Below are 13,238 nucleotides of genomic sequence, written 5' to 3' on the forward strand. Positions count from 1 at the left end.
TCCTTTTTTTTTTTTTTTTTTTTTTAAAGGTTGACTAATTCTAGTAAAGATGAGTTAGGAAGAAAACAAATGAAACTGTCAAAGGCGCATAAGAAAAGATTTTATCATTTTATCACTATGACCAGGCCTTTCTGGAAGTGATTATTTTCTAATTTTTAGCTACAGTTGTTTCTTGCCAGTCTCTCACTTAGAATACAGACCAAAGAAAAGAGATTCATTATGTCTTGCTGTGATTGAAAATGCTTTTTAAGAATATACCATACAGAAATCAATCTTTCTACAATTTCAAGAGCAACCTTTTTTTTTTAATTTAGCAGAGAGGGTGGTGAACTTGTAGTAGACTGCTTAGGCCTAATATCTGAACAACTGTTATACAGGTAGAGGGAGGGAAAGGGTACAACAGGCACTTTCATACAACCGCTTGGATTCGAAGACTTATTCTGAACAGCTATCCAATCTTAAAGAACAGATGAATCTCTGAACTCTGCAGCTGGAAATGATGTTGAAACAGTCAACTGCTTTCAGCACACTTATTATTTTCCTCTTTTTTCTATCCAACCAAGTAATCTTGGTAACACCACAGAGTCAGGCTTCACGCATCTATAAGCTTGTCAGGATGAAGGCAGTGTGAAGGAACCTTTTCCTATGCCATTGGGTTGCTTCCAAAATAGTTAAACATGCTGCTTAAATTAACAAGAAGGTAACTCTGCCTCCTCTGAATGTGAAGGACAATTAAGGTATTTTGGAGGATTGCTGTAGTGGAGGAATCCTAGGAGGCACAGTTCCTAGTAAGCTTTATTGTGTCTGAAGCATATTTTTCCCCTGGGGTCAGGCCAACATTTGACTAATAATCTCTGACATCTTGCGTATCATGTTATGAGTTTCTTCAGGGAAATAAAATGTTGGTCAGGTTCTTTGCAAGGTAAAATGTCAACTACAATTATGAAAACAAAGGAGCAATCCTCAGAGAAAAGTGCATTTGAAATGTTACAAGAAATTCCTAAACAGAGACAAACTTGTATATTCTCACGTCATTTATGATAGCTCAACTTGTCAGGAGGAAGCTAAATTATAAAGCTGCTAGTCACATACTGTAGGAAAAGTAATGAGAGAGTAAAAGAATTAGTAGTGATCTAACAGGAACAGGAGGTACTGAAAGTAAAAGGAAGGGACAAACATTCCAAAAAAGAGTAAATGACCCCAAGCCTTACCCTACTTTTATCTGCCTCAATGCTAATGTCCATATACAATGAATCCATCTTTAATTTTTTTAGTAAGGTATGTGGATGGCCCTTGCTGAGACCACCACTTTTTGAAACACTGCTGTTGCTAAGTATCATACAGAAAATCTAACATTTTTATGGTAAGAATATTTATATTACTTTATAAAGAATTTGGAAGCTGTGTCAGGGTCTCATAGAGGTATATGGCAGGAACAGACTTTAAATTTAACTAATGGAATATGTGCCCCGCTCTCTGAACTCAAGGCACGTGAAAACCCAGAGTAGCAAATCCAGCCTTAGTAAGTGCAGTAGGTACATGCTGTCAACCAGAGAATCCTATGGCCACCATTCAACAAAACACTACAGCAGTTATTCAAGAGTTTTCCTGAACCAGGACCTAGATTCTGAACTGTGGGAAAGATCCTGAAATTCAGTGCTTGTCTCTGAAAATTCTGCAGTTATGAGTTACCACTTTACAATTAGAATCATAGAATCACAGAAAATTAGGGCTGAAAACAGGACCATCCCCAACTAGATCATCCCAGTCAAGGCTTTGTCTAGCCGGGTCTTAAAAACCTCCAAGGATGGAGATACCACAGCCTCTTTCGGTAATCCATTCCAGTGTTTTACTACCCTCCCCATGAGGGTAATATCTAACCAAATTATATTTCTCTGTTTTTTTTATATACTCTGTATGAAATGCTGAAATAGTGCAGTTGCATTAATTTCTATTTCTTAATGATGGGATGACTTCATTCAATCCTGTGAAATCTTACCTTCTTCCCACTTCATAGGCAAGAAGGGGGACACAACAGAAAGGTTATTGTGTCTGCTGGTGCTTACTTCAAGGAAATATAATAGCTGGCAAAGCTGCAGTCAGTCATTAGCATAAAGCACTGGTTTTGAATGGCCTTCTATACATGTCTACCGGGCATTACAAAGTTGTCAATTTTGAGATAGTTTCTCAGCTCGAATTAGGTCAATGGAGCCATGCTGATTAAAAACCAGCTAAGACACTTGCCCCATGATTTTACTGTCAACTTTTTGAATCAGAATCTTAAAGCTGCTTTCCAAATTATCCTAATTGTTATTTATACTCTGAGCCAAGCCAATTTCATAAACAAATCCCTTCTAATGCCTCCCAGATTTACTTACTGAACCATGATGGAAAGGTTTTTCTCAGTCAGACTTCACTCAAGATTGTAAATGTCAGGTTTATTTAGCAATGACATTTACATTTTCCCTAAATATTTAATGTAATGCTGAAATTAATACTTCAGTATCTTTAGGACACTAAGAGACACTAAGAGATGTGTTATGGGTATTCTAGCTCAAGCTTTATTAGTCTGAGCCTTATTTGTCTACTGGGCCATGGAAGACTCAAGACCACTGTCAGTGGTCTTTGGATCAAGCCCATATACTCTATATAAATACCAAATGTCATTCTTAATGTAGTACAGTACACACATTCTCCGTGCCAGATATTTATGCTGCAATAACAACAGAGCCTACATATGTCATGAGGCTCAAATCACTGTCTATTAATGTCCAAGAAATTGAGTTATTCTACTACCCCACCCCCCAAATCCCTTTATGTGAGAGTACTCCCCAACAGGTTTCCATTTCAAAGTATTGACATTTATGTAAATCTGTTCTCTCTTCCAAAATATTTTGAGTTGCTTTGAGTTGAGAGTTCAAGATGCAGAGATGCTTATGCACAAACTGATATGACAACTAAAATAACACTCGTATAAGTACTTAGCCATATCACTGGCTTATGGATTTTTTTAATTAATCGGTTCGGGATCTGGAATTAACTGGTATTTCGTATTTCTACCTGACTCTAAACAAAACATACAGCTCCTGGACATAGGACCCAATGGAGCAAATCATAGTTTTCTATCACTATTATTAGTATTTTATGTACTTTAATCAATTTCAGACCCCTGGGTCTATATAGTCCATAGCAAGGGGGCGCAAGCAGGGCAACTGCCCCAGGTGCCAAAGCGAAGGGGCAGTGCCCAGCCAAGGTGGGGCACGGGATGGAGCTGTGAGCAGCTCATTTGGGGGGGGAGGGGGCCAAGGGTGGTTCCCACCACTGCATGCACTCCTGGGCAAGCATGGGGGGGCATGTGCCCCCTGGATCTGTGCGTGAGATGAGGGTTGGCTGCTGCTGCGGGCTTTGCCCCGGGTGCCAAACTTCCTTGCTACAGTACTGGGTCTATATACAACTTTAGTCATTCAAAGCTTCCTGCACACCCCTCCTCCAACAGGGAGAACAGGGACAAGCTTGGCTAGTTAAGTATTCTTTCCCAGTGCTCTTTAATGGAAAGGATTCAGTAGACCAAACCTGGAAGTTTTCAACATGGCTAGAATGACTAGAGGAACTTCCAAACTGAGTTCTAAGAAAGGCCCAAGCTTCCCAGATCTATTTCGAAAAAGAACAGGTGTCTACAGTGGAGGTTTGAAGACTATGAACTCAGTTGCCCATCACCTGCCCATCCCTTTCCCCTCCTCTACTCTAACTCTTCTACTTTCTTCTCCTCTTAGTGCTTTCTCTTTCCTCATATCTTCCTTCTTACCTTCTGCACTCACCTCTTCATTTCTTTTATTCTCTCATTCTCCATTGTACCCATCCAATTCCAAACTTCCACAGTATGGATGCATGCGTCTGACTTCAAGCTGAATTCTTGCTTGAATATTGCTTCCCTTTCCACTGTTTTTTTTAATATTATTGTTCTTTTTAGAAAATAAACTTTTGAGGCCTGAGACATGGTTCATAAACTGATCCTGGTCCAAACCAGAATTACTGCGTATCACCTGAGTCATGAATACTCTTCTTATTGCTACTAATTAAAAGTAGGAAGCTCTTACATAATGCAAACCAGTTCAACACCCCCTCCAAATCAGTATGTTTTTTCACATATCAAATTTGTTGCTTTAGGTTGAAGGGGTTAGGAAAGGATGTTATATCACATCCTACATATAGTACTGTACGCCTAGTTGAAGTGCACGATGGGGTTTTCCTTTTTTTCCCCCAGTGTGTGTTTTACTAATGCAGCCAGAAGGATATCTTATTACATGGACCAGTGGCCTCATTTGGCATGACAAACCACATGTTCTCACATTTGAATTTTCCATATATTTTAGACATCAATAAATACAAAGGAAATTGCTCTTCCATGATATCAATGGGGAAGAGGAAACTTTCGACAGGAAAACAGCTGCAATTTCATGCATCAATTTTGTTATGATTTCTGGTTAAATTGGCCAAGGAGGCAAATAAGCTGACACTGACTATGACATTTAAGAAGAAAAGAAAACGTGCAAAAGTAAAAGCCAAATGGAAAAAAACAAATTCCTTAACCCTCAATCCTTTCTAGCATCAATATTTTTATTTACTTCAAAACAATGTAAATTTCCTTGCATTCTTTAGAGGACATGGTAAACCCTGCTTTCCATAAAGTTAAAAAAAAATAATGTCTTAAATGTCAAATTTGAGGCACAGCATGATGAAAACTAGATGAGAATTCAGGCTATGATAATAAGATAGCAGGAAATTAGACTGTAACCAAACACTGTTTAAACATGATTGCTCTGTAGAGCAAAACTTAGCAATCAAAGAGAAGAAAATGCATATTGAAAACATTTTGACTTTATGGATCCCAGCCAAAAAGGGAGGAATTCTGGTGTATTTATAAATGAATCCTACAGCTGCTTAGAGTCTTCATCATGGTCCTCGAAGGAAACACATAACATAATTAGTATGGGGTGACTATGCAAACAAGTTGATGTAGTGTTAGTCAAGTTATTGCTACGTCAACAGGTATGTCCACGTATTTGACTAAGCCCAGCAAAAGCAAGATTTCTCAGAAGACAGATTTGAAGAGTGGTGTGACAAAATGCCACCTGCACTGATGCACTGGGGATTAAATCAGGGACCCCTGGAGCTCACCTCTAACTAGTGGCTTAAGAGGGCCAAGGAAGATCAGCCACAAATGGAGACCTTTTCTGGAAGCTATATTTTAGGCAAACCTAAGTTACTGGTGTCAGTGTCAGGATGACATTTAATGCCCTAGCATATAGAGGAAATGAGACTAGACTGGGTGCTTAACCCCAGCCTGGGGGCCAGATCTAACCCGTAGTGCCATGCAATCTGGCCCACAGACCTCCCTACGAGTCTAAAAAATTGGCAGTAGGGGAGTGGCCAGAAAAGACCTTTAAAAATCTAGTCCAATGGTACTCAACCTTTTAGCCAAATGAGTGGTGTGGGACAGATTTGTGGGCTGGATTGGGCTCTATCTGCCAGGATCCCCTGCTGCTCCCCTGCTGCCAAAATTTTGGACCTGTGGAGAGCCCCATGGGCAGGAAAGTGTGGCTCTGCATGCAAGGGTGTGGATCCCCATCCCACAATCACAGCATGCAGGGCTGGGCAGGGAGCACATGTTGGGAGGTGTGGGCTCCTAGGGACCAATCCTAGCATGCAGAGCAGCACAGGACCCCAGAAACCAATGCCAGTTAATGGGGGCTTATGCTGGCAAGTTAGACCAGGCAGGGGGTGTACAGGGTCCTGATCCTGGCACATGGAGCCTGATCCCAGCATGCTGGGGTGGCGCAGGGCTTGGGGCCTACCCTTCAGGGTGGGGCCCACTCTGACACACAGAACTGCCCCACACCACTCAACTGTCCAAAAGGTTGAGCACCACTGGACTATGTGATTTAATGGTCCCTTCTGCCTTACACTCTGCAAATCTGAAGTTGCAAAGAATATTACAGAACAAAACAACAATTTGAATTTTTTCTGGTTGCCACATGGGCTTCAGAGAGCACACACAAATCACACGATGATTCTTTCCTACTCAGTGGCCAAGCAGTACTGGGAGGAAGAAGAAATAAAAAGGCTTTTGTGTAAATAAGGATGCATGCAAAAGATGCACCAAGCCAGAATATGAACTGACACAGACTTTTTTCTTTTAATCATTCCTCTCTGTGAATGGATGATAGATCAAATGTAAATCTGGGGAACAATGTAACTCTATTGCTTTGTGTGCAAGAAACAGAAAGCTGTCATATGACACTGCAGCAGAAAATGCATTTGGTGTTAATCTGAGCTGTTTCAAAAACATAGGAATAGCTCATACTAACAGCAAAATACAGACTCTGCTTCTAGTCGCTTGTTTTAGGATGAAAAACTAGTCCTAACAGCATCTTCCAAAACTAGGATGAGGAAAAAACTAATGACAACTGAAATAAAAATTCAATTTTTTTCTGACAGTTAAAGGATCTTGTCAGAGATGAGAGAACAGGAACCAAGAAATTACCCAAGATTTGCCTAACTGTGTCAAAAATGGTCAAACTTCCTTTCAAACTATATTGAATATCTAAAGCCAACAGTATACATATGCCTGGAGAACAGCACAGAAGGGGCTCTCTTTGTAAGTATAACAACTTTAATTCAAACTGCTTCATACTGGCAAACAAATCTTTCGTATCAGAGCTCCAGACTTTAAATTGGAATAAAAGATATTCCCTGGAATATTATTCCAGGGAAACTCATTAAAACTATTAAGGAAGGTATACCAATATTAAATGTAAACCATGCTTTATATTCAGAACATAAAATTACAAAGCAAAAGAGCAAGTAACCATTATAATTTGCATAAATATTAGTACATAGAAAATCTCATCTCCATTTGAAATTACTGGAGAATATTCATAGCCTCTATCATAGTCTTAACTCATACCTGGAAAAATTTAGCATTCAACATCAAAAATAAAAGTAGGAAATGAAATAGCAAAGATTTATTGTTTCAAAATATTTAACAAATGTGGGCAAAATATGGGGAAGAAAGGCAAAGACAAAGCTGTAGTTCTATTTTCCATTTTTCAATTTCAAAGGCTGATTTAAAAAAATGTGTCTGGGTATTAAAACACAAAACTTGTCATTATGCACATGTAATTTTCCTTGGTTTGCAGTTCTATGCAAAATTAACCGGTTTTGCATGTGGAACTACATGCTTTCTGAAATAACAGAAATAATTTTCAAAATACAGTCCTCAGTTACCTAATTAACTCCTACGAAAGATAAGAGAAGGAAAAAAAAAGAGGATAGAAAAAGAACAGTAATTACTGAACATTGTAAAAACTACACAAGGCGTAACAACAAAAGTATAGTATAGCATGAATGTAAGCTTTCTTCAAGCTCATTCCTTTTATAAAGCTATAGCATCAGGAGTGCTAATCTGCCAACCAAATCCTAATGTTAGTTTACAGAATTAATGAAATGAAATTTTATGCAACTCATGGATACTTCTGATTATAATGACGCATTAATGTTACTTGATATAATTTGAAATCTGTTGACAGAGATGCAGAACATGCAAAACAATAAGAAAATGTTGTTAATAATCCTATCTACTGCAGTCACCGTGAACAACCAGATAGATCTAATGTATTCTTGCTCTATGTCTTCCATTAAGAATCTCACACCAAACAAAGAAATAAACTACGACAGAATGTAAATTCAAAGACAAATTTTGTTCTTTGGGTTGTACATTTTTGGGAGATGTTTTTGATTATTTATATTCAAGTTATAAATCAACCACTTATTTATGGCTTAGCTGACTTTACGTAGATGCAAAACGTAATAAGCTATTATATTAATTAAAAAGTTAATCAGGAAAAACAAATACCAGAAGTGGTACTATTTTATCAGTTTCTTAAGTTTAACAGAAAATATCTAGGAAACTGTCTCCATTGGAGTCTCATGATTAATTAGTCATTAGGAAGATGCCAAATTGTGGAAATTAATTTTGCTAGTAGCTGCAAGGGGAATTCTCACATTGCTTCTTGGTGTTTTCCAATAGAAAAGTAGCTATTTTGTTTTAATTTCTCAGCTACAAGCTAATTAAAAAATCCAAACAAATATTATGAATTTTGGAGAATAGTCAAGGTATTTCCAACCAGACTTTGGTAAAGCCGACTACATATTGGGTCTGAACAAGCCATGTACCTTGAAAAAAAAATTAAGGTTAGTTATGAGTATACACGTTTTTGATTATAATAGAAAGGCATTCCTTTACTTGAATAGGTTTTCGTTCTTCCAAAATCTGAATACGTTCTGTATGTATAGTTAGTTCAGTTTTCTCTAGTACAGAAAGTTTGTTTTATAAAAGTATATCTCTAGTTACCTGTCTATGTAATGTTAGTATTCCATACTGAATACTTATAGCATCTGAATGCCTACTACATAAAATCAGCAACAGCAAGTCCCCCATTGGATTTCACAGAAAAATGATCAAAAAATATGGTAGCCAATATATCCAAAACAGAAATAATATCTACACATCAAAGTCTGCAAGAAACTGCAGCCCAGAAAGAACACAAAACTGTTAGAAACAGCCAGTAAATCAGTACTCACAGGTATACAATATTCCACCATTGGGTAATGTAATTTATGCCCTTTAGCTGTCCGGCCAGAAAAGAAACAGCTTTGGCAGACATCATAGTTGAAATGTTTCAGGCTCCGATACCTGTAGAGATGTTAAGCAAAGTGATTAAGAGCTCCCAAAGTTTAAATACTATTATTTACTTACTGTTAAACCTCAGAAGCTAAATTAGTTTTCTTTATCTGTGATCTTAAAAAACTGGAGAGGAAATTGCTTTTTGAAATGGGGTAACTTCACTTGACTCTGATGCCTTTCAGCAACAGCACTACCAGGAGACACTGGGTGCATTTACATGTGCCATTAAGGCAACATGATAAAACTCTGGCACAGCTCATACCAGAGTCAGCTGCTCCTGGGTGCAGTGTCTGCATGTGTACCTCGGAATGCAAAAGTTTGAACCAGGATGGAGCAATCCTGGGCTGACAGGGGATCCAGGGGGCCAGCTCCAGGCGGCATCACTGGGCAGTGGGGGGGCTGGCTGAGGCACAAGGGTGCTAAAGTGCAGGGCTAGGCAGGAAGCCTAGCCCTCATGCCCCAGCCAGCCTCTATCACCATCTACGCATACATTTCAGCACACGTAATTACTCTGCCATAGGGCAGTACTGACCCAGATGGTACTATCCTATGGCAGTGTTAGTTAATTTACTGCACCCTAATACCAGTGCACATGTAGACACTGACACTTTACTGCGAAGCCAATTAGTCAGCTCTGCAGTAACGCACACATATATATGCACCCACTGAGTTTGTAAAGCTAAGGTCAGAAATCACTAGGTAAGTGCATGCATATATTAGAGTAGGAGTTACTATACTCTATACATACTATACTATAAAGAAGGTTTTAGTCTAGTATAGCAGGATGCTGACCGATGAAGCAGCCTGGATATCCAAGAGCCTGCTAGGATGCTGACCTACGGAGCAGCATGTTGCCTGTATATCTAAGAATTTGTGGAACAGAAAGCATTGCAGAGTACAGCCACACAAGCATGAAATAAGGGGCTATAATTTTACAATGTACTTCTAAAATTTCTTATAAAAATTTGCTATGTTTAGCTTTAAAAAATATAAAGCATTTTTGCACATGGAGGTGCTGCAGCACTGGGCTCTTTGAAAAGCACCTGGTGCTGAGATGTGAGCAGCTGTATAAGCAGCAAAATGCGTGTCAGCACGCAGAAAATGGCAGCGGTCCACTAAAACACCTTGAATGCGTTTTAGTTCAAAAGTGCATCGCTGCCATTTTCTCTGTGCTAACATGCATTTTGCTGCTTATACAACTGCAAGCGATGCAGCGCGGTGCACTTCAGTTTGCATGAGAAGCAGACTCGATTAATTGAGCCTGCCGTGACGCATCCCAGCATGAAAAGTATGTGTATAAATGCCCACAGTATTACAGAAGTCCATCATAGCAATCTTTCTGCAAATATCCATTGTTTTTTACCTCTTCCTTTGCACAGCAGCATAATGTAGGAACAGCAGTTAAGAGAGACAGAAAAAAAGACAATATTGCAGGGCTAAATTTTGGATCAGGCACAGTAAGGGGTTATGCATCAATAACCTTCTGACTACAATACTCCCCCTGCCCCTCCTTGCCGGCTACGCGTTTTAGGAAGGACTAGCAGCCAGCAGCAAATTCAAAAAGCAAGTTACAACCCTTTCCTTTCCTCTCTTCCCCACCATGGTTTCTTGCCTGTACTGGTTAGTTAGCACAGGGGTGTAGCTAAGGGTTCAAAAAACCTACTTACTCTTGTGGACTGATAGCTAAGGTTTACAGGCCTTGCACAGGAGTGTAAGGGAGTTCTAACCTATCCTTATGCTCATGGGGTAGGGCGGGGGTCAGTCTATGTCAAACTGGACCCTCATTTAGTGGAAATGTAAGCAATCACATGAACAAACAAGCAAAAAATAGTCTCCATAAATACGTTGCATATCTCCTATGTGCAGTGATGAAAGGGCATGGATATTTATTGATATGCAGTATCAGAGTACTTAGGGTCTGCATTTATAACTCTTTCCTTTTCTTTTCCCTATGTTCTAAGACTTCCGAGCCACAAACTCCCAGAAAACAAGTCTGCAGTAGCAAAGGTTACCTGCAGAGGCAAAGCAGTGCCTCTCCATAACCAGGGCAGTCACGCAGTGCCTGGTGCAGCACCACTCCTGCTGATTGTCACTATGATCAGTCTTCACTATGGAAATGGCTGGTTTTGTGACTCCACAAAGACGGTGATTGGGGCTGCTGCTCTGGTCATCCCCCTCCGTTACTGGTTATCTGATTTTTTGGCCCAGGTTGCAAGAAGATAAAATGTAGCTGCAGACCTGGAATTTTTGAATTTATGACCAAGAAGCAAGGCTTTTTTGTGATATCTTTTCTTGTACTGAGCATAAAGTGGGGGGAGAACTGTCGGAGAGCTGTTTCCATGGTTAATTTGTGATTTTAGGCTTGTAGCTTTCAATAATAAAAGCAGGTGTTAACTAAAAACACAGAATTCCTCTATATATTAGTTGCCACACACCTATCCTGTAGGAAACATTCCAGAGTAGAAATGAGAGTGAGAGACTACCCATGTGCTGAGTGACATGTGGGTGTTCATCAATAATAAAAAGTCATGGCAAACAGTCTGCACCTGGAGTGGATTGTGTAACAGTTTAAAAACCTGAAATGGATATTGAAAAGATCTAGTTAAAAGAAAAAAACAACAAGAAGATTCAGCTGAGATCTAGGGGGTAACTTTGTCCTGGAGTCTATTTTTAGAGTTATGTGACAACATGATCTAGTGTAGTATTTATGCCTCAGAATATGCTCCTATCCAGCAGAAAGGTAGAGACAAATGCAATCCATAGCGTTTAGAAGCACAGAAGCTTCATATTCCAGTTTGTCTAAAAGCAGTATTTTCCTTATGACTAAGCTACAAGGCATAAGGACTTTCTCCCCCAGCACTGCCCCACTCCTCATCCTCTCTCTCCCCTATCTCTTGTCTTTTGGATTCTAATTTTCTCCTCCTTATGCTTTGCTTTCTGCATGTCCTTCCACAGCAGCTGATAAAGTGAAATTGGGATCATGAAAGTCTGTGCTCTTTATATGCATATACCTTATTTAGTTAGTCTAGAAAGGCTTGTATTTACCCTGCCTTTTGACTGACTTCAACTAACCCAGCTAACTACCACTCTAAGCTGCAAGTGTCATTCTAGTTGAAAAGAAAGTTGGCTTTCATAGAAACATTAAATGGAGAACTAGAGCAAAAGAAGGTGCCATTAAATAGAAATGGGGAAAATAAACTCACTCACAACCACTGTACTTTGTTAGAAAGCACCCAAGTTAAGAGAGTATTTATACATATTTTGGCTATTGTTCATTTTTAAAGTATACCTAATATTAAAAAGCGTCGATATGATCCAGGTTTGAAGTGATCAGACCAGTTTCCTATTGTCATATAATTTTTATCATTTCCTACAATCTTACCCAGCTTTAATGTCCTTGTTGGACATTTACTCACCGTGTAGGCAAACCTTGTGAAAGACTATGGGTATCTTTACACATAACTCCAGGGCTGGGGAGGCATTTTAATTACAGTAGCTGTCAGGAGCCAGTCTAATTAAAATGTCCACAGTGCCTTGTGCATCCAGCGTGCCACACTTCAAAATGGTGGTAGGGACGCTCATTCGATGAGCTTTAATTAAAGCGCCCCTGCTGCCTTTTTAAACCATGGGGATGTTAAATACATGAGACACCAAAGCTTCTGGGGTGTTCTAATTAAAATGCTCCCACAAACTCAATTAACTGAGCCTGCTTTGACACGTTCCAATTTGAACATGTTGGCACAGGCGTCAGGCATGTGTACAGGTGCCCTATAATTCTACAGATTGTTAAGTTGTGTCAGGGATTTCTATCCTTTTAAAAAAAATTGGATGTACTGATGGTATACAACACCTTTTATGAATTTGAATGAAATGATTTAATGAATTCTTTGTATTAAGAAATGTAAGATATGTAAGATATAGCTTTACATTTATGCGTAAACCACATTAGTCTGGCGTTTTTTTTAAGTCTATTAAATACAGTAACGCCAAACCTAAGTATTCCAAAACCAGGAATTAGGCTCACTGAAACTATAAAGCGGTCTTAAAAATAATGATTTTGTTTTCTAGTGTTTGAACTGTTAGGGTACACTCAAGCTATATTTTCAGTGTTGTCTAAGCAAGCATGGAGGTCAATACTGTACTTAAATGAGAGACAAGATCACTTGTCTCCAATAGATAGGGGCTTTCAAAACATAGCAAATAGGGAGATGGCAATGTTTAATTTTATTGTCCGGTAATTTAAGGTCCTTTTCTTGACTAGGCTAGAAGGAAGCAGAAATCTTCACAACAGGAACGTTGAAGGAGTAAATATGTTAAAGATTGGGAGGCAAAGCAAACCTTGGCTTCCTAGGTAATCTAAGACAGAAGGCAAAGGAAAGCCATCCTACCTAACCAGCCCACAATTACACAGGCATTTATCTGCCTTGAGGTGTATGACACATATGAAAGCAAGGTAGATGTGTACCTTATAGACAACCTAAATAAGATTGAT

At 39.1% G+C, this 13,238-nt stretch overlaps 1 protein-coding gene across 6 annotated transcripts in view; it reads right to left on the reverse strand.

Annotated features, from left to right (window-relative positions):
• UTRN (utrophin) overlaps positions 1-13,238 on the reverse strand; it is a 692,661-nt gene that overhangs the window by 60,299 nt on the left and 619,124 nt on the right. For all 6 annotated transcript variants that reach the window (XM_019526790.1, XM_019526791.1, XM_019526792.1 and 3 more), the window contains one exon: positions 8,644-8,755. In XM_019526790.1, the coding sequence (XP_019382335.1) occupies positions 8,644-8,755 (112 nt within the window). The remainder of the gene's footprint in view (positions 1-8,643; positions 8,756-13,238) is intronic.

The sequence above is a fragment of the Gavialis gangeticus genome, unplaced genomic scaffold (assembly GCF_001723915.1).
Source record: "Gavialis gangeticus isolate Ggan-Ray unplaced genomic scaffold, GavGan_comp1, whole genome shotgun sequence".
NCBI classification, from domain to species: Eukaryota; Metazoa; Chordata; order Crocodylia; family Gavialidae; genus Gavialis; species Gavialis gangeticus.